This window comes from Candida oxycetoniae (genome assembly GCF_023343755.2).
Source record: "Candida oxycetoniae strain CBS 10844 chromosome Unknown scaffold31, whole genome shotgun sequence".
NCBI lineage: Eukaryota > Fungi > Ascomycota > Pichiomycetes > Serinales > Debaryomycetaceae > Lodderomyces > Lodderomyces oxycetoniae.
The window spans coordinates 51,637-77,350 of NW_026055465.1; the positions used below are offsets into that span (position 1 = coordinate 51,637).

The following is a 25,714-nucleotide window of genomic DNA, read 5'->3' on the forward strand; positions in this document are numbered from 1 at the left end:
GTTTTTCAATATGCTAATTCCTTAATAAGTTGGGGGTTTCCCACCTTATAATCTTGGTTTATCAACACGTTTCACCTCCATTTTTTTCCTTTCCAATTTCCTCTCCTGCTTAACTCTTCTCAACTCTTTCAAATTCCTGAATAAATTAGTAATTGGTAACACAAACAACTTTGCAAACAATGGCATCCCTGATAAACTGATAATAACCCTCACAGGTAGCAATAGTTTAACAATAGTGAAGGAATAGGCACCTTCCATTAATAATGCTATTTTATCACTTGAATTGATATTCCAGTTAAACTGGTCTAATAGAGAATCCAATACTTTAGCACCTTTAGTCAAAGCCCATTGTGGGAGATCTAAAGGAATCAAGCCAGGGTGATTATGGAGGTAGTACCATATTCCGAATAATGGGATTATCGCCGTTAATTCATGAAGAATAATGAATGCAACTAAGTTTGAAAAGGGGGCATTTATGAATTGAGATGCATAGTTGTGAAGGAATTTGGGCACTCTCTTCAATATGGGATGGGTTTTAAAGTCCTGCTCCGTGGGGCCAGCAGGGGAGACAGGGGAGGCGGAGCCAGCAGGGGAGACAGGGGAGGCGGGGCCAACAGGGGAGACAGGGGAGGAGGTAGCAGGAGGGGTCACCTTTGGAGTATCAGCTTGCAAAGAACCAGCTTGTTGTGGTTGCAGTTCTAATTTTGACTTTTTAAATAATCCACTACCAACTGGCAAAGAGGTATGAAATGCCTGATTCAAAGATATCAAACTTGCCGTTGTAATAGCTCCATGTTGTAATATAGGACGCACAGCACGCACATTTTTAAATGACAGCAACAACGACACCCTCAACATAACTCAAGACCTTCACCCTGCTTCTCTCCTTCTTGTTTAAATAGCCTTTTTACCAATATATTTAATTCCTTGCTAAAGGATCAACTTTTGAAAAACCGTTTTGTATCACGTGATTGAAAAAAAAGGTAAAGAGCTAACGGCGACTCCACCAGCAACAACAGCAACAACAACAAGAAGGAGAAGATGAAGATGATGAAGATGATGATGATAATGATGATGATGATGATGAAAAAGATAAAGCTCTACTCGTTTTCTTTGTTTCTTTCTTTCATGTCGATATTTATATCACGTGAGACATACACGTGACTGTACAAACAAGCAAAGCTTTGCTTGCTTGCTCGCTCGACACTATGACACTATGACACGACACTATCGAGTAACACTATCGAGCAGAGCGAGATAGTGTTGTAACAAGCTAACAAAGTGCTCACTGTCGAGCAGAGCGAGATAGTGTTGTAACAAGCTAACAAAGTTCTGATTATCTCGCTCTGCTCGATAGCGTTGTAACAAGCTGACAAAGTGCTCACTTTCGAGCAGAGAGAGATAGTGTTGTAACAAGCTAACAAAGTGCTCACTGTCGAGCAGAGAGAGATAGTGTTGTAACAAGCTAACAAAGTGCTCACTGTCGAGCAGAGAGAGATAGTGTTGTAACAAGCTAACAAAGTGCTGACTATCTCGCTCTGCTCGATAGCGTTGTAACAAGCTGACAAAGTGCTCACTATTGAGCAGAGAGAGATAGTGTTGTAACAAGCTAACAAAGTGCTCACTGTCGAGCAGAGAGAGATAGTGTTGTAACAAGCTAACAAAGTGCTCACTGTCGAGCAGAGAGAGATAGTGTTGTAACAAGCTAACAAAGTGCTGACTATCTCGCTCTGCTCGATAGCGTTGTAACAAGCTGACAAAGTGCTCACTATTGAGCAGAGAGAGATAGTGTTGTAACAAGCTAACAAAGTGCTCACTGTCGAGCAGAGAGAGATAGTGTTGTAACAAGCTAACAAAGTGCTGACTATCTCGCTCTGCTCGATAGCGTTGTAACAAGCTGACAAAGTGCTCACTGTCGAGCAGAGAGAGATAGTGTTGTAACAAGCTAACAAAGTGCTGACTATCTCGCTCTGCTCGATAGTATTGCTCGATAGTGTTGCTCGATAGTGTTGCTTGATAGTGAGCACTTTGTTGCTTGTTACAACACTATCTCGCTCTGCTCGATAGTGTTGCTCGATAGTGTTGTTCGATAGTGTTGCTCGATAGTGGAATCACGTGATTGCACCAAGAGCGAGCAAACGGCTCGCTTGTTTTTCATGGGCGGGGCCCGAGGATTCCTCGCTTGGGCTTAATATCCAATTGAGAAAGCTCTTAATACTGAGACATGCATAATCTCTCTGCATCCATCTCTGCATTTTCTCTCACTGTTAAAACTATCAGAACTAAAGGCGATGCGGTCTCGCCTAATTCTCCCCACCCAGCACACCTTGTTCTCAACAATGGTGGAAAAAAAAAAAGTTAAACGATGGCCCACATACCCAAACGATGGCACACTAAATTTTTCAAGCTTATAAATTTTTTTTTATGTAATTTTCAGAACCTCTTGATAATTTTACCATTCACCTTCTTCTTTTCCTTTTGCTATAGATATTGAGAATCTTAGACTTGTAGGTGAGTTTTTGATCCTTTTTCTTTTTTTTTTCTTAAGTTGTCGTAATGCCAGTTCCACCAGTTTATATTGTCTCCGCAGCGCGTACACCAGTTGGTTCATTTCAAGGAGCGTTATCATCATTGCAATATCCTGAATTAGGTTCTCATGCTGTTAAGGGTGCGCTCAGTAAAGTTCCACAGATCAAGCCTGAGGATGTGGATGAGATAGTATTTGGCGGGGTTTTGCAAGCTAATGTAGGTCAAGCTCCTGCAAGACAAGTTGCTTTGAAAGCAGGTTTGTCCAATTCGATTGTTGCCACTACTGTTAACAAAGTGTGTGCTTCCGGTATGAAGGCTGTTATTATTGGTGCTCAAAACATTATTTGTGGGACTAGCGATATCGTTGTTGTTGGAGGTGCCGAGTCAATGTCGAATACTCCCTATTATCTACCAACTGGTAGAAACGGGGCTAGATACGGTGATGCCTCGATTGTCGATGGAATTCAAAAGGATGGATTATTAGATGTTTACAGCGGCAACTTGATGGGGCTTGCCGCCGAAAAATGCGCCAAGGATTACAACATTTCCAGAGACGATCAAGATGAATTTGCTATCAACTCTTATAAAAAGGCTCAGGAGGCTATATCAAAGGGGAAATTTGATCACGAAATCTCGCCAGTTACAGTTAAGGGAGTTAGAGGTAAACCAGATGTTGTAGTAAGCCAAGATGAAGAAGCCAAAAATCTCAACGAAGCAAAATTGAGATCTGCAAGAACTGTTTTCCAAAAGGAAAATGGTACAGTTACTGCACCAAATGCAAGTAAATTGAATGATGGTGGTGCTGCATTAGTCTTGGTTTCTGAAGCAAAATTAAAAGAATTGGGATTAAAACCATTGGCTAAGATTATCGGCTGGGGAGAAGCAGCAAGAGAACCAATAGACTTTACAACTGCACCTTCATTAGCTATTCCAAAAGCATTGAAACATGCAAATATCACCCAGGATAAAGTTGATTATTTCGAGTTGAATGAAGCATTTTCAGTCGTTGGCTTGGCAAATGCAAAACTCTGTAACCTTCCCATAGAGAAATTAAACGTTTATGGTGGTGCTGTTGCTATTGGTCACCCCTTGGGTTGTTCTGGTGCTAGAATTATTGTCACTTTGTTATCGGTTTTGTCACAAGAAGGCGGTAAAATTGGATGTGCTGGTGTCTGTAACGGTGGAGGTGGTGCATCCTCAATTGTCATTGAAAGAATCGACCACAATACCAAATTGTAAACCCGGTCCAAGAGAAAATGATGATATAGCAAAGCCCAAAGTAAGTAGCAGTATATATATATTCCATCGTAGATGTAAAAAAGTTGCGAAAAAGAAAAATATATATATATAAGAGAACCTAAAATGAAAGGGAATAAGGTTTTATATAGTACGATACGGCAAGGATGTACAGTGTTGAGTATCTATGGACCGACGATGACCTAGATCCAAGTGAGTATGAACCCCTTTTCCCCATTGCAACACTCAGTGTTGTTGTTGTATCTCGCAATATCGATCAAACACTTTCCAATTATGTTAAATACATGGACCCCTGGGTGAATCAATATCCATGGAACTACAAGCAACCTGACTGTCAGGCACGTGTAACTGATAATATTGAATATATATATGGTGAGTTTCAACACCATGGTCATACCCCAGATATGGAGTTGTTTATAGCGATGCTTTTGAACTTTACCAAATATGACACCGATTGTTTTATCCATGTATTTGATTCTTTGGAAATAGAGCCTATATTAGTGCTCTGCCATGATTGTTTACCCGATGAGCTACAGAGTGTCACTGGTGGCAGAAATAGAGCATGGCTACACAATGACTCAGTTATCGTGTTGAACCAACATGATGATGAAGATAGGTTTTTGATGTTGAAAAGGGCAATATATCAGATATTTAATGGAGATTGGACTAGGAGGGAAGACTTAACAATGGCCGTGAAAACACAATGTTCAATAGAGAAGGGATTGGGTCACGTACATGATGTGACTTTCAAATTACCTATATTACCAGCAAAGGTAATTACAAAAGACCTAATGATGGTGGCGAGAAGTTTAGCAGCATTAGAGACGATTGAGGAAATTCAATTGATAGAATTTGATGACGGCGTCGATGTTACAGTACCTATGAATGCCATGAACTTGGGGACATTAATAACACTAGGGTATCAATTTAGAAATGACGGTAATGATGAGGAGGGGGAGGGAAAGGGAAAGAAACTGGAATATATAATTGGTGGACTTTTGCTTGCTGGGTTGCATATATATTATAAGGGCAAGCAATTGCCAAAAGTTCCAGAGAGCATAACTATCAATTCAAGATATGTCTTGCAAGATGAATTAATAAATCGAGGGATAATTGAAAAGAGAGTGGATGAAGAGAAAGATTTACTTGATCTTCTTTCCAATAGGGATTTTTTACCCAATAGTCAAGATGATGAGGAAGAGTATGCGGAAAAGTTGCGAAATATATTTGAACAGGGGTACGAAAATATGGAAGCAGTATTTGAGGAGGAAAAAGAACAAATGGAGCAGGATGATGATGATGATGATGATGATGATGATGATTATGAAGGAATAGGATTATCTGAGGACTTGAAAGATTTCCGATGGAAATATTACGACATGACTGGCAAATGGCTTTCGGTAGAAGAAGTTCCTAAGAAATACGAGGAAGTTAAGAATTCAATGATGCAGTCGAATATTGACTTTCGTCACGGTTTTAAGGATACGGAGTTTGAGGACTTTCCAGAATTTATGGAACTGGAGATTGTCTTGAATATGAGTGAGGAAAAGAAAGAAAAGAATAAGTGTGACAGGGGTGGTACTCATCAGGGAGATATGTCATATGATGAATACGTTACATTAAGGAAAACATTGAAAAAAGATGCTGCTGAATCGAGCGGATATTCGGATGAAGATTGGGAGGATATAGAAGAAGAAGAAGAAGAAGAAGATGATGATGATGATACAGACACAGATAGTGAGAACGAGGAATTATTGGAACTATACGATGAAAGACCAAAGTTGGAGTCGTTAGATGAGAATAAGACAGGAGATACCGATGAACCAGAAATGAAACTTTCACAAGAGGAAATTGAACAATTGACTAAAAATCTTCAACAAATGCAAACAAACGATAAGACCAATCTTGAGCTGCTTTTCAGGAAAACAAGGAAATAATTAAAAGAATAAAGTATAAGTAATAGAAATAATGACAATTACATGGAGTGAATATATTGTAAATCAAAACGAATTTGATTTTTGAAAAGAAATGAATGAATAATTAAATGCCATAATGCTAAGACGCCTCCTCCTTCATGCTTGTAACCTGCCAAGGAAACAAAAAAAAAACAAAAAAACTCCACATCTTACTCCTCCCTGCGCTCTATCTTTGTGCCCTGAGAGCCCAATGCCTTAGGAATTCAAATATGCTACACCTCGTGCAACTTGATACCTCTTTCATTGAGCTCGCGTATTGTCCAAATCCAAGTCCTTGCTGCATAATCCATATTACTAGCAACCCTCGAAGGCTGGGCTTCTCTCCCCTGTGAGTCATAATACTTACCATTATTCTCCTCAACTGTTAGATTTGGATTTAATGAAGTTCTCAAAACCTTAGTTGCACCTTGCTCTGAAGTAATACCAAGGAACCAAGCAAATGTTTTGAAAAAACACCAAAATAATACCCCTATTATGGGTAAACTCGTCCAGAATGTGAATAAATCTGTATTCATTGCAAATCCAGGGTGTATACAAAGAAACAATATTTTTGGGTTTCTTAAAGATAACATCTTCATGAAATGAATGCCAGCTGTTTTGGCAATTCCATATCGGAGCCAAGTGAATATAAAGTCTAGTCTATAATTCATTGGAGATGACAAGTTAAAACTCTTTATTGCAAATCGATGCCCGGTTGAACTAAGATAAATGACTCTTGGATTCTCAATATCGGGGAACTCGTCACTTGTTCTTTCCAAGATGGGCAATAGTTTCATAGTCAATAAAAATGGCGCTATGAAATCTGTTTGCAATTGAATATCAAAATTATCCTGAGTTAGAGTATAAGGTAATGCTATTACTTCTGCATTGTTTATAAGCAAATGTAAGTAATCTTCTCGATACTTGAAGCTTTCAACTGCTCGGATAATAGACTGTAAATTGGTCATATCTAATTCAAGATAATTCAATTCACCCAAATACCGTTCTTGCAACAATTCTTGAGGCTGATATTGCTGCCTTATCTGCATTGCTTTGAGATGCAATTCCTTACCTAGTTTGGAAAATTGGAATTTGGTTCTTCCAGCAATATATATGATATAACCATGTAAGTACAAGTGTAAAACTGTAAAGAACCCAATACCACTGTTACCTCCAGTTATTATAGCTACTCTTCTATCCTTGTTTGGGTTTAGGTACCGAAATGAGTCTATGTCTGGTGCCAGTGCCGCCGACGCTGGCGTTGCAGATGGCATCTGGCAGGTTTACCAAAAGTAACTGTGTCAGAGGAGGCTTGTCTACCTTGCTACAGCTCTGTTGGACCAAAGTCTAGTTCCTCTCAAATGAGGTCTCCCACTTTATGTATATATATATATATCTATATATATATATATTATTTGAATCCTGTGAAATTTGAACCCGTGGGGTGTAAAACTTGACTTCTTTATGTAATGTGATACATCCTATGTGGAAAATCAGGTTTTGATAAATGTGAAATTTTCACACCAATTGTCTACCGTCCCGTTAGCATCAGCCAGATAATGAAACGCAAATTGTAAATAGATCTTGGTTATGCCTTCTTTAAGGCTTCGTACCCCACACACACACTCTCTCTCACTCTCTCACTCTCTCACTCACCCTCTCTCTTTCTCACACACACACTCTATCTTTCTCTTTCTCACGCACACACACTCTTTCTCCATTACGCCCCCGCCCTCTATAAAAGCTCAGATTTATACATTATTATTTCTGTTGAGCATATTTGTAAATAGAGTTGTTAATAGCAATGCGTGAGAAAATAAGTTGTCTATTCAATATTGTATCACTGAAGCCGATGGTGATGCTGGTGCACACACTATAGAAGGCCAATTTTTACACCAATCTACACCAATCTACACCAATCTACACCAATCTACACCAATCTACACCAATCTACACCAATCTACACCAATCTACACCAATTTTTACACCATCGTCGCCTCTGGTTCTGCAGATGTTGGCTCCGCAGTTGCTGGCTCCTTATCTCTATCTTCCACTGGTAATCTTAAATACTTAACAACTTCCTCGAATATTTCCCTTGGTGTTCTATTTGTAGTGTCTACTGTAACGCATTCCCCTTTATTTTTCAACAACTCATCACCCTGAGGTATTTCCATAATGTCATACTGAGATTTGACCATCTCCGACTTCATATAGTGTCCTTTTCTATTCTCAACTCTTTGAATCAACTCCTCAAAAGTAGTATACAAAAATACAAATCTAAACCTGACTGCTTCGTGATGAACACAGTTTGCTTCAATATACTCTCGATATACCTTTTTCAAAATTGAACATGATACAACGCACAATCGAGTTGGATTCTCATATGCTTTCCTGCTTGATTCTAGTGCAATCGTTTTTAACCACCCCCACCTATCCTCATCAGTCAATGGCTCTCCTCTTGACATTTTTTCTATATTTGCCTTGGGATGTAATGCATCTCCTTCTATAAAAGGACAATGATAGTACTCTGAAAGTAATTGACCTTGGGTGGTTTTCCCTGTACCGGCAGGTCCTCCAACTACAATAACAGTAACCATACCTCTATACCTCTATAAGAATCCAACGTTTATTAAGAGAAGATTGATATTGAACATATATATATATATATATATATATTAAGCTACATCACTTTTGCTCTTTAAAAAAAAATTTCATCATAGACTAAAAAATTTATAGTCATCTGCCCCCTCCACTCGCCCCAATGGTTATGAAATGGATTCTGCGTCGTTCCAGCGTCCACCCAGGTCTCTAACTAAAGGCGCTAACGCACTTATCGCGCATACGCTTAGGCGATGGGAAAACAAAGTTGGGGGGGAAGAAAAGGAGGAGGACAAAACCATCGCAGCAAATTTGGGGGATACAATGTCGGTCACGTGAAATACCGTTCTTTTTATGGAGAGACTCAGTTTACTCAAACAGGTAATAAGCTATTTACATGTATAATTTTCAATATATATCTATAGAGAAAGGGGGTAGTACTAGTTCTAGGAATACCGCTTTTTGTGTAGCATGTTCATTCTTCTCATCACAATCAACTCTTCAGAGAGTCTTCTTTCAACAAGAAGTTTCATTTCAAGCGATGATTGTCCACCTATAAAGAGTGTCGGAAATCGTTGACTTAACCACATATATAGCAATACCAATTTATGTAATGCTTCCAAAATCTCGACATTTTGCATAGGTTGGTGAAAACTACCCATAATTGGCTTCAGCGTTAATACCTTGATAATGGATTCGTCTTTGAGAAAATCAAAGTCAAACAAGGTTTTGGACTTTCTTTCAACGATATTTTCAAAAAACGCTTTTGTTACAGGTGTAGTTAATTCTTCGTTTCTAGAGCCACGAAAGCTAATGGGCGCATCACTAAGAGTGAATTGATCATCTATTGTCATTTTGCTTAGTTTCTTATCTCCTGAAATAAGATCCAAAATAACTAGTCGACTTTCAGAGTCGGCAATAAAATACTTGTCCGATTGTAAGTTGAAATTGTTCTTATAAAAATTCTCCAATGTTTTTGAAAGTGAAATGTTTGTTGAATGACTTGCCATGTAGTGTTTCCAAATAATCATTGTTGGCCAAACACACGCTTTTTCCAAGGGAATAATTGGCTCTTGAAGTGCCTCTTTAACAAAAACTAGCGTTGCTCGATTCAAAGCTGTGACAAAACCTTCCAGTGCTCCTTTTTGCCCACTATACCTTCCGGCTCGGCCTGCAATTTGCTTGACCTGGGATATGCTTAAATTCTCCATCTCATTGCCATTGAATTTGTTGCAAGTTGAAAAAACTACTCTATTGATTTTCAAGTTTAGTCCCATACCAATAGCATCTGATGCAACCAAAACGTCATATTCGCCATTATTGAATTTTTCAGCCTCTTGAGATCGAATTTCCGGCGGTAGAGCACCATAAACAATACCCACTTTTAGTTTAGTTTCCTTTTCTAATTTCGACTTGTACTCCAAGATCTTTCTCTTGGAAAATGAAACTAAACAATCACCCTTTTTCAACGACTTCAAATCAACTGCTTTCTTTTCCACCGTCAACTTACCCAATCTTTCAAATCTCTTGACCGATAATTCGTCGCCAGTCACTTTTACCAATTTTTCAATTAATGGCACTGCGCTTTCTTCACCACACAAATGAATCTCGTGTGCTAGTACACCAAGAACCGCATTTGTCCATATTGACCCTCTATCTTTATCGGCAATCATTTGTATTTCGTCTATAACACAAATATCCATTTTCTTATGCAAAGGTACCATTTCAATTGTTCCCGAGGCTATTTGACTAATATGTCCATATTCATCAACAGACGGTATTACTTCTTCCCCCGTTATCAAACTGCACCCTATTCCTTGCTTATTAAACCTACTCCAAATCTCACGTGCTAAAAGTCGTAATGGTCCAGCATAGTACCCTGAAGTGGAATTTGCCAATTTTTGTAATGATTGATATGTCTTACCGCTGTTTGTTGGACCAACATGCATTATGATCTTACGTTTCATTTTTCTTGCTTCCGGGTACCATCGTGCTGGATTAGAAAAATCAATTTTCGAGCTTTCAAATTTAGTTGTTTCAATCTTATGCACCTCGTCGAACTTGTGGAATGTATGGGTAATCAAATGCAGAAGCAACTCTTGCTTATTTTGTAGATTGTAGTAGGTCAATAGTTGTGTTGGGAAGACATTATAGTATATCAGACAAATTAGTCTCGGAAGCAAAGTTTCATTGGGGTTGATAAAATCACAAATCGTCAACTTATCAATATCAAAATCGATTTCCTTCTTTATTGAACGCTTGAGATTTTGAGAAAATTTTTCAAAATTTCGTAGCTGAGTCCTAGTATCATGGTTGAGAAACTTATAAGGGTAAGTAAAAGAATGAGAATTTATCTTGTTGAGGACTTGTTGTAGTGGTTGTTGAATTTCTTTGTAAAGCTCATCTTTATTTAGAACCTTTGTCCCAATCTGTAAACGCGTATTTACCTTGACCAAGTCATTATGACACGCTTGATCCTTAAGTGGGTCACTTCCACAATCACTTCCATGGTCACTTCCACGGTCACTGACACTTACTTTATCCCGCAGTGTCCCCTTAAGAGATAGCAGCTCTGTAATGGGCTCAACGTTAACTCTGTGATTAATTGCAAAACTTCTATAATGAATCCTCAGTAGTCGATTCAAACTGATCCACGAACGCCTCATTGTTTTTCTAATATACTTCTTCTCAAACCAACCTATTCAACATAACCCTTACCAGCCTCAAAATCCTCACAATTTGAACCCCTTTAGTCCTTGCTTTTCTTCTTTCTCTTTCAAAGAATGATGAGTTGAGATGAGATGAGATGAGATGAGATGAGCTAGGGAAAAAAAAACGCCGCAGCACTTTCCCAATACGTCTACCACTATTAAAAAAAAAAAAACTCATCTACGGATTTTTTTCCCGCTTCTTTTGCACCAAAACGATTTTGGTTTTGGGATTCAATATTAAATCGGGGTATATTATTGCTATTATTGGTGTTCAAGAGACGCTGGTTGAGCTCAAGTGTTTGTAAAATTGCAATTGGAAGCTGTTTCATATATCTTTTTAGGTCAAAACTGCGTTTTTGCAGCTATATTTTTGCCAACACCTCGCTGACATTAGTAAGGTTTTTGGTATATGTCGTTTATTATTTTTCCTGAATTGTTACAAGAAATAAGAGATATAAGCTAAAAGCCAGAATTTGGGTATAAGGCAAGAGTACCAGGATACGGAAGCAAGGTAAGTTCTGATATACATCTATTCTATGAACGGAGAAACGCTGTTGGTACGGCAGCATTTTAATGACCAGCATAATACAGTACAATTGGCGCATCAGTTTAATGAATTTTATTTGTCGATAACATCTTCTAAAATCGACCAGATAGGTAACTACAAAATAACTCGAGAAATTGGTGAAGGTTCATTTGGGAGAGTATATTTGGCCAAGCACGTTTTATTAAATGTAAACGTTGTGTTGAAATGTGGATTGATTGATGATCCCAATATTGTTCGAGAGATTTACTATCATAAGCAATTGAAACATAAGAACATAGTGAGCTTATACGAAGTTATAAGAACCGAAACCCATCTTTGGATAGCCTTGGAGTATTGCGAAGGAGGTGAATTGTACTATTTGGTTTATGAAAAGAAACGTCTTGGTGTTGCTGAATGTCGAAATATCTTTTTCCAAATTGTATTGGGAGTCCAGTTTGTTCATTCTATGAACTTGAGTCATCGGGATTTAAAGCTTGAAAACATCCTTTTAGCAGATAAGAGAAGATCGGTGGTTAAATTGACCGATTTTGGATTTATTCGAGAGTTTAACCCACTAGCAAGGAAATTTCTCTCAACAATATGTGGCACAATGGTGTATATGGCTCCAGAACTACTAATGGGACAAAAGTATTCCGGGTTTGCTATAGATGTTTGGTCTTTGGGAATAATCTTGTATACCATGCTTTATGGAGTCCTACCGTTTGATGGTGGTGATGATGATGACGATGATATGAAAACAAAGTCAAAGATCTTGCATGATTCTCCTGTATTCAACGATCATGTTCCAGCGGAAATTAATGATTTGATTGCAAAAATGTTGAGAAAAGAACCCAATCAAAGACCAAGTATTGGAGAGGTTCTCAACTCGTCATTCCTAATTGACACTTTTAACAAATATATAGAAAAAAACCAAAAGAAAACACACGGTGATGCCGAGTCGATTCTTTCGATTAATCAGCATTATAACTGCATAAAAAAGCCATTTGATACCAGCATTGAAAAGGAGATATTGAGACGTTTGCAAAAGGCAAATTTTGATGTTGATGCATTACAGGCTAATGTATACAGTAATGAGATGAACCTGTTAACTGCCTTTTACGAACTTTCGCTAACACATGAATTTTCCAAAAAGAAGAAAAGATATATCAGAGAGAAGAGGCGGAAATATCGTGAAGCTAAAAAATCACTTCTAAGATCGAGAAAGAGAGTAAAGAGTGTCTTGTCCATTTCTGATCAGTACAGTGGCTCTCAACCATTGGAACGAATATTGTCAAGTTTAAGTTTAACTTCTAACCGAAATTCAAGTAGGACTAGGTTGTCATCGATTTCAAGAAAGTCAGGAGATAAACTGCTGCCCAAGTCCCCCATGAATAGTCGATTCAGTTTGGACCGAGACCGGCTGACAAGTAATAATGAAGAAACGTTCTCAGCCTTGAAACCACTGAAAAGCACACAACATATCTCTCCAACGTCAACTAGAGTTGACATTCCAATTCAGCGTGTTGTTTCTTTTGTACCAGAAGAAAGAAAACCGTCATTTGCTTCTACAAGGGAGTCTGTCAAACGGGGTAATAAAGGTGGCAAGATTTTGAATAAGCTTCAATTTTGGAAGAAAAATAAAGGTGAGGACGATTACTTTGAGGAGCTTGAAAGGGATGATCGAAGCGATAAGTCTGAAAAGTATACCACTAATAATTGGGATGATCAAGGTTTGGAGATAATAGTCAAAACGAGTACCGAGAAGCAGTATAGCAATCAAGCTCATCAATCAAAGTCTGTCGTTGCTGCAAACGGAAATGACAGTAGCAATAATAGTAATGCCCCTGAAGCGTCAGTGAATACAACTGAACCATCTTTCTTAACACAGAGAGAAGACTATCCATTATCAGATAATCCAAGTGCAGTTTCACTACCATGGACGCCTGCAGCGACTGATAGTAGAATTCTTGCTAGAACAAGACCTTCATCGATGATTTCACAAATTAGCCAGTTGAGCAGATTAAGTCAAATGTCTACGATGTTGTCTGAATCTGAGTTGGATATTTTGGATGAGACAGATACTATGGACGATGAATACGACGATGATGAAGCTTACGAATCAAGCATAAACATTACTTCAGATGGCCGTTTTGGATTACTGGGAGTACCTCCATCCACTGCTACCACCAGTAGAGCACCAATTAAAAAGAGGCCAAGTTATCGCCGCACATTCAATTCTGAACATTCTCTTAATACAAGTTCATCTCCTGGAGGAAGTTCCAATCACGGTGTTTGGAAAAAACCATCAGTTTCAAGATTACCAAGTAACTCATCTGAAGAAGGGGTCGAGGAATGTTTGAAAAATGACGAAAACATGCCCTTGGGGATAGATAGTCTTGATGGTGGTGATCAGTTTAGTAAGAATCGTCTGATGAAACTATTTTCACCAGTTGCTACTAGTAAAGGAGGGCCTTTTGGAAATATTAATTTCAGCAGCTTTATTCAGCAGCAGCAGCAACTGCTGCTGCAACAACAACAACAACAACAACAACAACAACAACAACAACAACAACAACAACAACGACAACAACAACAACAACAACAACAACAACAACAACAACAACAACAACAACAACAACGACAACAACAACAACAACAACAACAACAACAACAACAACAACAACAACAACAACAACGACAACAACAACAACAACAACAACAACAACAACAACAACAACAACAACAACAACAACAGCGCCAACGTGCACCTTCGCCACCATTCCCTTTCAAAGGAAGTGTGAAACCCATCAAGAAAATCGGACCATCGATATCTACATTCAATACCATCACAGCAAACTCTGCCAATGGACATATGTTGCCTCGAAATTACCAGGATACTAAACAAGTGAGCGATCGTGCTTGTGTAGATACAATCGCATTTCATTCTAAGAAGAAGAGCTCTATGTACGGCTCCGTAATTAATGAGGAGGAGGAGAATGAAGATCTATAAAGATGTAAAGGAATGTAGTAGTGCGACACTAGCTGCCAACGAAACTATGTCACACTGCTTGATAGTAATAGGATGATACCGTGATTTGCAGCAGATAATTCACTACAGGTTTGATATAGAGTATAAAAGTATAATAGTATATGAGCAATACTTTGTAGCTTGTTACAAGACTGAGTGTCAGCGACACTAGCTCGAAGAGCTAGTGGAGCAGCTATAGACTAGACGAGTGAAATGAGTCTAGTCGGAAGAGAGAAAAGTATGTATATATATATAAAGGTAGAGTTATTGGTAGTAATATTTAGAGTATTATTGAGTTTGGGTCAAATTGATGCAAAAAAAGAGACTAGATTAGGGATTAGACGAGTGAAACAAGAAAGAAAAGAGAGAAACTAGTCTATGGAAAGAAGAGAGAGAAGAGAGTAGGTATAGAGAGAAGAGAGTAGGTATAGAGAGAAGAGAGTAGGTATAGAGAGAAGAGAGTAGGTATAGAGAGAAGAGAGTAGGTATAGAGAGAAGAGAGTAGGTATAGAGAGAAGAGAGTAGGTATAGAGAGAAGAGAGCAGATATATAGAGAGAGCAGATATATATAGAAAAGAGAGTAGGTATAGACTAGACCACAAAAGCTACACATTCGATCCATTCCTATACTCAAGAGTGTCAAAAGCTAGTAAAGATTAGAGACTAGGAAGTAGAGTGCACAAGAGAGTATAAGCAGTGAGCATGAGGGACTAGAGAGCACAAGCAGCGAAGAGCATAAGCACTGTTTATAACACAGCACTGTCCATAGAACAGTCTATCGAGGAGAGCACTAGAGTACTTATCTATTAAAGTACTTTCTACTATCTTTCTACGCTCTATAGTAGGACCATAAGCACAGCATAAGCACTCTCTACTACTATCAACCATTAGAGTATTTTCTACTAGAGCACTACTCCATCACTCTCTACTATCTCGTTCCTCGATCGTAGACACGACCCCGCGACCGATTCTGCATATAACGTTTCTCAGTGGAAAATTTTTTTTAGGCTGAATTTTTCACTCTGTAAAGGACGAGGGATTAAGGATATTGAAACAGATCATCGCTGGATATTTATGCCAATTTCCCACAAAGCTATGGGTTCGTCTATTATAGTAGTGGATAATGGTTTAGCAGACTCTGTTAAGGAGTATGCACAGATTATAGATGGAGTTAGGGGCAACGATGAGTTTAGTAAGAGTGTTGAATCACATTTACTTAAACGGAGTGGTGATGATCAAGTTGAAATTGGTGATAAACGTGAATTATACGAAAAGATTAAACAGGCTTCGACGGCGGAAGTTTTAGGGAAACTCACTGATAAAGAATTCGAGCCCACTATATACTTATTGATCCATGTCTTAGCCGAGTTGACCTCCGTTGAGGCTGTTTTGAGTGACGAAAGCTTTGCAATTGACCGTTTAGTTGTTTCCATCAATCCAACACATCCATTATCGCTTAGGGATAGGAAATCTATAAAGTCATCCTCAGTAGTGTCTATATTGAGTACGATTTTCAACTTGTTGCCTCAAGCTTCAAAAGTTAGAGGACAAGTATTAAAGGAGATTTTAAAAGTTTTGGAGACTTCAGGAATTACGTTTCTGTCGGTTCAAGAGAATTTGGGCTCGAATATTGTCTCATGGCTAAAGTCTAGTAATGCTCTGGAATCTGAAATCAAGGCGGCATTTTGGGATTTTATTGCATTGGACTCATTGTATTCATTGAAATCATTACATTTCATAAAAAACTTCACCCATTCATATTCATTAACCGAGAATGAGTTGACAAAGATGATTGAGTTTGCACTCAAGTCGAAAGTAGTCGATGTTTCATTCTTGGTCAATAACAACGTTGCCAAGGCATTGGACTCCTTTAACGATTGTAAATTGTCACAATTATTCCTTGCATATGTCAAGGGCGAACTAATTCAAATAGAAAACATACCATCAAACTTGCCACAGGAATTCATCCATCAGAAATCAAAGATATTGAGCTTGGCAAAGTATTTTGCAGATTCAATCACATTAAAAGAAGATCACGATGGTATTTTATTTACTTATGAAGAAGTACCTAATATCTCAAGTGAATTGGAGTTTCAAGAATTAATAGTTGAAGCAATAACAGCAGGCATCGTTGAAGGGAAATTAAATCAGATTGACAATACTTTTAGCTTGAGTAGAGTTAATAGATTTGTTATTGCTGGTGACAATTCAGCAATTGCACAGAGTTGGGAAATCGTTAAAGCTGTATTGCAACAGTGGTCACAGTCTATAAGCAATATAGATGAGATTGTTAGGCAAACAAGAGAAAATATAGTTAATGGGGGTACCAACTAGACTTTAATACATAAATAAAAAAAACGAAGAAAAAAAAAATTATGGTTGTAGGTATTAGACTTTACTATCGAGCAGAGCGAGATAGTATCGTCAGTGTCGGTGTAGTCAGTGCTACTCCACTATCTCGCTCTGCTAGATAGTTTCGTCAGTGTCGGTGTAGTCAGTGCTACTCCACTATCTCGCTCTGCTAGATAGTTTCGTCAGTGTCGGTGTAGTCAGTGCTGCTCCACTATCTCGCTCTGCTAGATAGTTTCGTCAGTGTCGGTGTAGTCAGTGTTGCTTTACTATCTCGCTCTGCTTGATAGTGTATCTATGGTCTATTCCTTTTCACCATCCAATACAACTAAAAAACCACCTACTAAATGCAAAGAACCACAAACAAATACATTAGTTATCTCATTCTTTTTCTTCAAGTACTCAAGGGCGGTCTCTATATCTGGGAAAACGTGCCTCTTTGATTTCCCATTGTCTAATTTCTCCCATAACTCACTGAATTTATTCTGCAACTCCAATTTCTTGACAGCATCCTCTGAAGTATTTTTGGATAATAGCTCTGGATTATAGTCACCCGATGACCATGTTATATTCGTGGTAAATATGACTTCATCAAATTGCAAATTGGGGTCATTTTGACATATCACCGAGTGTAATTGAGTCAACAACTCTTCATAATTATCTCTCCCTTGTTGGTTGAACAATAAAACTCGTTTCCTTGCCTGCGTTTGGTTAAGTTGTTCCTCTTTAAACCAAGCTGATGATGCCTTGATCGACTCTATAGTGTGTGCACCATCAATGTACCATATTATATTATCTGGTTTGTGTTTTATGATTTGACATCGACCAGGCCAGTTGACTAGTTTCAATCCATCAATGAATTTCTTAGATAAAGATTTTATTGCTCCACTACTAGTGAACTCCACTTGATTTTCGACACCTAGGAAATTGAGGTGGGCATTTGCCAAACGAACAGCTAATGAAGCGTTTCCTCTTTGGAAATGCCCTAATAGTCCCACTTCAACATCCATTGGCAAATCTGTATCAACAAACTCCAAAGATGACACGCCAAGTTCCTTAGCTCTATGTTCTATCAACTTATGTGTATGAGGGTATTCATTTTGTACACTAACAAAAGCAGGGACACCTTTCTTAAAGATTCCTGTTTTATTTTCAGTTATACTTTCAATTGTGTTTCCCAACATAAATGTATGATCTATTCCCAAGGCACTTATACCTGTTACCGTTGGCTTTTCAACTATATTTGTTGAGTCGTAGGTGCCGCCTACACCGACCTCATAAATAGCTGTATCGACATTCTCTTTCAAAAACACATGATATGACAAAATTGTCAAAAACTTGAAATACATTGGTTTCACTACATCACATGGTTGTAACGTGGGCCATTCTGTAGGATTGGACTTTGTTGCTGACAACTTATCCCAAACTTCAAAGAAATACTTTGTAAACAAATCCTTATCAATTGGGTTCCCATTAATTCTAATTCTTTCACGAACAGACTTCAAATGTGGTGAAGTGTACAATCCTAATTTGTGTATATAACCAGGTTGATATTGTTTTAATATGCTTTCGGTAAATGCACAAGTTGATCCTTTTCCCTTGGTTCCGGTGACATGTATGATATTCAAACTATCAACATCCAGACCTGTGTATCCCATTCTTCTGGTAAACTCCTTCACTTCACCGATAGATAGTTCATTTCTATTCACATTTGGACCTAATTTTTTCATAGCTTCAATCGAAGCAAAGTTTGATTGTAGTGAGTTGAGAGCATTTATTGCATCTTTATAAGTGCGTGAACCCAACAAAGAGGGAATTCTCATTTCAGAGTCGCCAGGGTTTGCTTGACTCATATGGTGTAGATTATTTACTCAGTCCTACTAAGCTCACCATAATGAAATGAAAAAAAAAAAATGGACAAAAAAAAGGCCAATCAAAAAAGATAGCAAGTGGTGATCATTGTGTACAATTTGTGTGGATATAAGCTGTACAGAGCAAGAAGAGTAAGGCAGTAACGATACTACTTGAGATCGGCCCGTTGTTGTTACTTGATAGGAGAAAAGCGTTTACAACAGTAACCTCATTAGTTCAATTGTCATCATAAGTGAAAAATGTAAAGTGAAAAATGTAAAGTGAAAAATGCCCCTCTATTTTTCGCAGCCATAAAAAAAAAGAAATCTTGTCCAGCCAGATGAGCTCGATGAGCATTGTCAATTGAGCTCATAGACATAGAAATTGAGCTCATAGGTATAGAAATTGAGCTAATAGGCATAAAAATTGAGCTTATAGGCATAGAAATTGGGCTCATAGCCATTCAATTGAACTCATAGCCATTCTATTGAGCTCACACGAGTTCGGCTATATTAATTCACCTAAATTAATATTGCTGCATGGTATGCGGTTATTTTTATGTAGATTATAAATTATCCTCTCCCTAGGAACTTTATTGTGTAATTGATTATGTATACTAGAGTTTTGTTATTTTATTTGGTGGCAGCTGGCGTGCAGCAGTATCGAGCAGAGAGAGATAGTGTTGATAGTGTTGCTACTCTGTTTTGCTACTCTGTTTTGCTACACTATCTTGCTCTGCTCGATAGTGACGATATTTGTAACTCTAAAAGTATAAAGATCTATAATCATACACCACCGCGTTTTCCTTTCCAGTAACATTGAGAAATGTATCGATTCATCAACTAATCAGTTTATGCAATCCTTACGTAAACCGCTTTTGGTCCATGTCACGTGGTAGTGACTCCGTTACCGGTGACGCGAGAATTGTGCGACATAAGTAATGCGACAAATTAAGGCAAATGCGACAAAATTATAAGGCAAATGAAGCAAATGAGGCAAATGAGTCGATTTTGCAATTTCTAGTATGTATGTTTGGATCTTAAACCGATTACTCATCTCGCCAGTTTGAAAAACATCAAATAGGGAATTTAATAGCGCCTAACAAATCACTTTCTTATCTTTCCTTAATAGAGTTGACTTTTAGCAGCAAGAAACGAGTTACAAGTAGAGAGTTTTGAAATAGAATAGCTTGGCAATAAGTTAAAGTTGTTTGAATTGTGAGTTTTCAGCAATAATTTGTGTTTTCCCTTCCCCAATCTATTTTACGTTATTGATAAGTCTTTTTCCACAATGTATTTAAGCTGGCAAGTTATCGTTTACTAGCCTAAGTTTGAAAGCAGTTTAAGTGATTTTCCGTATATTTGTATGTATACGGGAAATATATGGTTTAATTTGGTTCAAGTCAGCTCATTATTTGTAAGATTTATTGATTTATTGGAAATTAGGATATTCTATTTGGCAAGAAACAGGACTTACTGCAATTGATATCGTAACTTTACTTTCCTGAGGCAAAAGAAAAGGTTTTAACGGAAACTGGGACGAGTGTAGATGATGATTAACGACAATTTGGAAAATAGTGGTACCATAGAGCACCACGGTAACCTTAATGGCAGTGGCCCTCTGATTCCTTTTCATCCTAAGCTGGCTGAAAATTCCGCTGTTTTTGATAAACATTTCAAAGATATATCGCAGTTTATTTATTTGGAAGCTGCAGAAGGAGCGCAAAAACAGGGTCACAGGCAACAGCATCTAACAACAAGTGGAAATGGTTTAGAACCATCATCATCATCATCATCATCATCATCATCATCATCATCATCATCATCAGCATCTTTTTCTTCAACGTCAACTTCATCACTTGATATTACATCAGTGCAAAATAATGAAAACTTAAAAGATGATTTTAGTGAATTTATTGATATTCCAAATTTACTATCAGATAACGAATCTGATCAAATAACAACTCAAAAGGGTAAAGATGATCAAACCTCCGCTTCTATTGCAAGTGTGCAAGAGTCCATATTCTCCCCTGGACCACTACCACTATCACACGCAACAGCTGGAGGAGGAGGAGGAGGAGGAGGAGGAGGAGGAGTTGTGTCTACATCCGAGACAAGTTCCCAACAAAATCAGCAAACTACAAGAGATAAAGTGACTAGCCAGCCTAGAGCTATTGGTTATAACCACAAAATATTGTGCGATTCCAGCAGCATTTCACCACAAACATTCAAACGTCAACGTGATCAGTTAATGACAATAATTGTCAAGTATGTGGCTACCAAGATATTCAATACCTTCCCGCCTGATTCATCAAGAAAGCCCAAGAGCAAACCAGAATTACCCTTGGACAAATTCTTACTCATATTGACCAGTAGACTACGCTGTACCCTTTCTACGTTTTTGAAAAGTATCATATATTTGTTTAGATATATGGACATAATTTATCTATTAAGGTACCTTAACCAAACAAATAATTTTGTTCAGTATAATGATATGGGATTTGAGTTGAAGAAATTGATTATTGGTTGTTTTAAGTTGACGATATTAAAAGAAAACAAGATGAAAAGAAGAAAAGAGAGTCGAGTAGAGATTGATTGGGAAGCAATTAGCGGGTTGAAAAATCATGAGATAAATGTTATTGTTAAGCAATTGATTGACAGAATGAATGGGAAATTGAATATCAAGGAGATTGAGTTGGTTAGGATGAAGAATGAGATGTTTAGGTTTGTTAAAATGATTTCTGTGGAAAACTGATGAGTCGACACTATCGAGCATACTAGCTGCCACCGACACCATCGAGCAGAGTACTTGCAAGTAAGCTTTTGCTTAGTGGTATACTGACGCATATCACTGGACATCACTTGCAAGGGTTTGGCTGCAAGAGTCAGCTTTGTGTTTATATCAATCTGTTTTATAGATTGTGTGTTTTATGAAATTTTTATGTTTAAAAACTGACATTATTGTCACTATCGAGCAGAGCGACACTATCGAGCGAAGCGAGCTAGTGGAGCACACTGACTAGTGAAAAGTATCTAAAATCTAGGATTCTGGATTCTGGATCCTATGCGATGTTCATAATCGGTCTCAGGTTTTAGTTGTACAGAGCCAAAGACAATACTATCTAACACTGGTCTCAAACTAGTCTCACACTATCCAACACTATCTAGCACTAGTCGCAAACTAGTCTAACAATATTTAACACTATCAATATCTAACACTATCTCTATTAACTAACGAGGACCAGTCCTCAATAGAGAGTTTACTAAAGGTTAATCGAAAAAAAACACTAAAATAGTGTCACTAATGTCGGTGTAGTAGGCAAAGCGAGATGGTGTCGCGAGGTCCCATATCAAAGTCACGTGAAAATTACCAAAATAGAGATTGTTCTAGAGTGTTACTCGATAGTGTCACTAGTGGGTGCTGCTCATCTCGCTCTACTCGGTAGTGTCGACTAGCTCTGCTCGATAGTGTCACTAGTGGGTGCTGCTCCACTATCTCGCTTCGCTCGATCGTGTCACTCGATAGTGGGTGCTGCTCCACTATCTCGCTTCGCTCGATAGTGTCGCTTATTAGTGTCGCATATTTCAAACTAAATTCCGACAATTACCGTTTTCAAGTGATAAACTATTTTTCTTTTCTGTGTGGGGATGATTATTTTCTGTTATACTGAAATGGATTACTGATAAGAAATGAGTCATACTCTATGACTCGATAGAAATTTGTTTAGGGAATACATCATAAGAAAGGTCAGTACCTACATACATACGGACAACACTATTGGTTTTATTGTATTATAAGTATGACGGTATTCATAATACAATCTATATCCATACTACTGGTTACTGGCATTCGAGTACACTGGGTCCTGTTGGCCTTATCAACTGCTCTAGGGCAATCAGATGAAAAATTTCCATAGCGTATAATTTTTTTTTTTAATTTCTTTTTTTTTTTTTTTTTTTTTTTTCCTTTCTTTCTTTCACTATGGGTGAAAAATTTAACTGCGAATTTTTCAATCCAAATAACCTATTTCCTTCTTCCAATTATTACATCATAAGAGTACTGTCTTTATAAGGTTGCTTGTCTCTCTGAGAGTATTATTTTTGTAAGTTACTGTTAGTTACTGGTTTTTTTTTTTCTTCCCCTTTTCTTTTCTTCTGCTATAGCAAGTTTTTAAACAATGTCAGTATCATCTAATCCCTATGGACCAAATCCTTCGGATTTCTTATCCAACGTCAACAAATTTGAGGTTATTGAAAGTACCTTGAGAGAAGGTGAACAATTTGCCAATGCCTTTTTCTCAACTGAGAAAAAAATCGAGATTGCTAAAGCTTTGGACGATTTTGGTGTTGACTACATTGAGTTGACTTCACCAGTGGCATCGGAACAAAGTAGAAGAGATTGTGAGGCTATTTGTAAATTGGGTTTAAAAGCTAAGATATTGACTCATATCAGGTGTCATATGGATGATGCAAGAGTTGCTGTTGAAACTGGGGTCGATGGAGTAGATGTCGTTATTGGTACGTCACAATTTTTAAGAACATACAGTCACGGCAAAGATATGAATTATATAGCACAGAGTGCAATCGAAGTTATAGAGTTTGTCAAATCAAAAGGAATAGAAATTCGATTTTCGTCAGAGGACAGTTTTCGATCAGATTTGGTTGACTTGTTAAACATATATCGTACAGTGGATAAAATAGGTGTCAATAGAGTTGGTATTGCTGATACTGTTGGCTGCGCTAATCCAAGACAGGTTTATGAGTTGGTGCGTACTTTGAAATCGGTTGTATCGTGTGATATCGAGTGTCATTTCCACAATGATACCGGTTGTGCTATTGCAAATGCTTATACTGCGTTGGAAGCCGGAGCCAAGTTGATTGATGTAAGTGTATTGGGAATTGGTGAAAGAAACGGTATAACTCCATTGGGTGCTTTAATGGCAAGAATGATCACTGCTGACCGTGATTACGTCTTGTCCAAATACAAACTTCACAAATTAAGAGATTTGGAAAACTTGGTTGCCGATGCTGTTCAAGTCAACATCCCTTTCAATAATCCAATCACCGGGTTCTGTGCATTTACACATAAAGCAGGTATTCACGCAAAAGCCATTTTGGCCAATCCGTCAACTTATGAAATTTTGAATCCAAGTGATTTCGGATTAACTAGGTATATTCATTTTGCTAATAGGTTAACTGGTTGGAATGCGATCAAATCGAGAGTTGACCAATTGAATTTAAGCTTAACTGATGATCAAGTTAAAGAAGTCACTGCGAAAATCAAATTATTGGGTGATGTAAGGCAATTGAATATCGACGATGTCGACTCCATAATTAAAGACTTTCATCAGGAGCAGAACACACCAGCAATGAGGCCACAAACTAATGGCCATAGAGAACACGATATTGATGCTGAAGTCGAAATCATACCTGATGAAGAATTGCAAAATAAAAGACAAAAAGTTGACTAAGTCACGAGGAAAATAATATATCTATATATATACATATTTAAAAAAGGTATCCAATATTTAGTGCCAGCGTCCATACCACTACCCCCTCCGGCTTCCCTTAGTATTGATATTTTTTACTTTTTTATACATTTCTGTTATTTATTTCATTTTGTTGATTTATTGATGTACAAAAAGAGAGCGTCAGATACCAACGGATTTGGTAATTCACAAGTAGTAGTTAGAAACCACATCCTCAATATATATATATATATATATATATCTGCCTCTATTCTGATGATCCCAACAGGTCATGCCTAGTAGACTTTCAATACCTAGTATCCAGTATCCCACAAAAACTGCACAATTTACCTTACCCGTTTGCAAATTTAAAAAAACACACTTGAACTCTTTTCGTCCAATGTATTATTGCCATTACCACCAAACTCACCAACAACTTGTTCAACATTGGCCACACTGAATTCCAAATCGTCAGTTGTTAATTGATCCCAAAACTTGTATATCATCATTACTGTAAACACATTACAAACACTTCCAAAAAATAAGCCATCGACATAATGTGCAGCACCTTTGCATATTCCTTCACTAAACACATAGGTCAAGATTTGACCAGCAACAAAGAAAAACACACCAAGAAGTATTGACCCAAATGCCCATTTTGACCGAAGAATAAAAACAAGAATTACTTGTAACACCACATAAGTAGCTAGTATTATAGCATTTATCAAATAAGTAAACACAAACATTAATGTAGTTTTTCTGAAATCCAAAGCAGTGTTCCATGATTTAAATGTAATGAGTGGAATAATGAAGTTGGCGACACCCCATGAAAAACAAGCGATTCTCAATAACCACATCGACTTCCTAGTACCATCCTCCCAGAACTGGAAAAACAATAGCCCGTTATAAAGCAAGCATATACAACAACTGGAAGCAATACCTATTTGCAATGCCACAAAATAAGCATATGTTGACGAGCTAGGCGGAGCAACTCCACAATCAACAATCAATGAACTAACAATCAAAGCAATTAGCAAGTACATAAAATTCAACATCTCGGTTCTACCAATAGCCGTGTATTTAGCACGCACGTTGAATATAATAATTAAGAAAGTAATCAATCCTCCAAAATGGACAAATGCGTTACCAATTTGAAAAATCATCGTATTGGCTAACTCAACACTCCGCGCGTAACACTGTGGCACTACGCCTTTCTGGAAAGTCGAGGTTTGGTTTACTGCTCCAACTACAGAACATAACGGAAGCGCTGTTCTGTTGCAAATCTCGTCAAACGAACCGAAACCCATATTTAATGACAAAACTGAGCCTTCTTTAATGTCCTTGTCCTTGTCCTTGTCTTTTAGTCAAGTGTCCTTATTTAGCGATGCTAATGATTTACGGCTCCTATTAGTTCTATTCTGATAATCGCTCAACCAAGTCACT

General features: G+C 37.8%; 12 protein-coding genes across 12 annotated transcripts; 6 read left to right on the forward strand and 6 right to left on the reverse strand. All coding sequences in view use genetic code 12, as the record gives it.

The window, feature by feature from the left end:
- Positions 1–45: 45 nt before the first annotated feature.
- Positions 46–858, reverse strand: KGF56_003558 (uncharacterized protein; the record flags this gene model as incomplete). The annotated part of the gene is made up of 1 exon (XM_049324902.1): positions 46–858. The coding sequence occupies one exon, from the start codon at positions 856–858 to the stop codon at positions 46–48; it is 813 nt and encodes a 270-aa protein (XP_049179378.1).
- A 1,698-nt stretch (positions 859–2,556) lies between these two features.
- On the forward strand, positions 2,557–3,768 carry ERG10 (acetyl-CoA C-acetyltransferase; the record flags this gene model as incomplete). Its single annotated transcript, XM_049324903.1, has 1 exon — positions 2,557–3,768. The coding sequence occupies one exon, from the start codon at positions 2,557–2,559 to the stop codon at positions 3,766–3,768; it is 1,212 nt and encodes a 403-aa protein (XP_049179379.1).
- Positions 3,769–3,932: 164 nt separating this feature from the next.
- On the forward strand, positions 3,933–5,723 carry KGF56_003560 (uncharacterized protein; the record flags this gene model as incomplete). Its single annotated transcript, XM_049324904.1, has 1 exon — positions 3,933–5,723. The coding sequence occupies one exon, from the start codon at positions 3,933–3,935 to the stop codon at positions 5,721–5,723; it is 1,791 nt and encodes a 596-aa protein (XP_049179380.1).
- A 251-nt stretch (positions 5,724–5,974) lies between these two features.
- Positions 5,975–7,015, reverse strand: KGF56_003561 (uncharacterized protein; the record flags this gene model as incomplete). The annotated part of the gene is made up of 1 exon (XM_049324905.1): positions 5,975–7,015. The coding sequence occupies one exon, from the start codon at positions 7,013–7,015 to the stop codon at positions 5,975–5,977; it is 1,041 nt and encodes a 346-aa protein (XP_049179381.1).
- A 708-nt stretch (positions 7,016–7,723) lies between these two features.
- On the reverse strand, positions 7,724–8,338 carry KGF56_003562 (gluconokinase; the record flags this gene model as incomplete). The annotated part of the gene is made up of 1 exon (XM_049324906.1): positions 7,724–8,338. The coding sequence occupies one exon, from the start codon at positions 8,336–8,338 to the stop codon at positions 7,724–7,726; it is 615 nt and encodes a 204-aa protein (XP_049179382.1).
- A 447-nt stretch (positions 8,339–8,785) lies between these two features.
- On the reverse strand, positions 8,786–11,005 carry SUV3 (ATP-dependent RNA helicase; the record flags this gene model as incomplete). Its single annotated transcript, XM_049324907.1, has 1 exon — positions 8,786–11,005. One exon carries the CDS (start codon positions 11,003–11,005, stop codon positions 8,786–8,788), a length of 2,220 nt encoding a protein of 739 aa, XP_049179383.1.
- Positions 11,006–11,586: 581 nt separating this feature from the next.
- On the forward strand, positions 11,587–14,586 carry KGF56_003564 (non-specific serine/threonine protein kinase; the record flags this gene model as incomplete). Its single annotated transcript, XM_049324909.1, has 1 exon — positions 11,587–14,586. One exon carries the CDS (start codon positions 11,587–11,589, stop codon positions 14,584–14,586), a length of 3,000 nt encoding a protein of 999 aa, XP_049179384.1.
- Positions 14,587–15,699: 1,113 nt separating this feature from the next.
- On the forward strand, positions 15,700–16,938 carry KGF56_003565 (uncharacterized protein; the record flags this gene model as incomplete). Its single annotated transcript, XM_049324910.1, has 1 exon — positions 15,700–16,938. One exon carries the CDS (start codon positions 15,700–15,702, stop codon positions 16,936–16,938), a length of 1,239 nt encoding a protein of 412 aa, XP_049179385.1.
- Positions 16,939–17,255: 317 nt separating this feature from the next.
- On the reverse strand, positions 17,256–18,806 carry KGF56_003566 (tetrahydrofolate synthase; the record flags this gene model as incomplete). The annotated part of the gene is made up of 1 exon (XM_049324911.1): positions 17,256–18,806. One exon carries the CDS (start codon positions 18,804–18,806, stop codon positions 17,256–17,258), a length of 1,551 nt encoding a protein of 516 aa, XP_049179386.1.
- A 1,546-nt stretch (positions 18,807–20,352) lies between these two features.
- Positions 20,353–21,558, forward strand: KGF56_003567 (uncharacterized protein; the record flags this gene model as incomplete). The annotated part of the gene is made up of 1 exon (XM_049324912.1): positions 20,353–21,558. The coding sequence occupies one exon, from the start codon at positions 20,353–20,355 to the stop codon at positions 21,556–21,558; it is 1,206 nt and encodes a 401-aa protein (XP_049179387.1).
- Positions 21,559–22,981: 1,423 nt separating this feature from the next.
- On the forward strand, positions 22,982–24,274 carry LYS22 (Lys22p; the record flags this gene model as incomplete). The annotated part of the gene is made up of 1 exon (XM_049324913.1): positions 22,982–24,274. The coding sequence occupies one exon, from the start codon at positions 22,982–22,984 to the stop codon at positions 24,272–24,274; it is 1,293 nt and encodes a 430-aa protein (XP_049179388.1).
- A 365-nt stretch (positions 24,275–24,639) lies between these two features.
- On the reverse strand, positions 24,640–25,578 carry CHS7 (Chs7p; the record flags this gene model as incomplete). The annotated part of the gene is made up of 2 exons (XM_049324914.1): positions 24,640–25,442; positions 25,527–25,578. 2 exons carry the CDS (start codon positions 25,576–25,578, stop codon positions 24,640–24,642), a joined length of 855 nt encoding a protein of 284 aa, XP_049179389.1.
- Between the last annotated feature and the right edge of the window lie 136 nt (positions 25,579–25,714).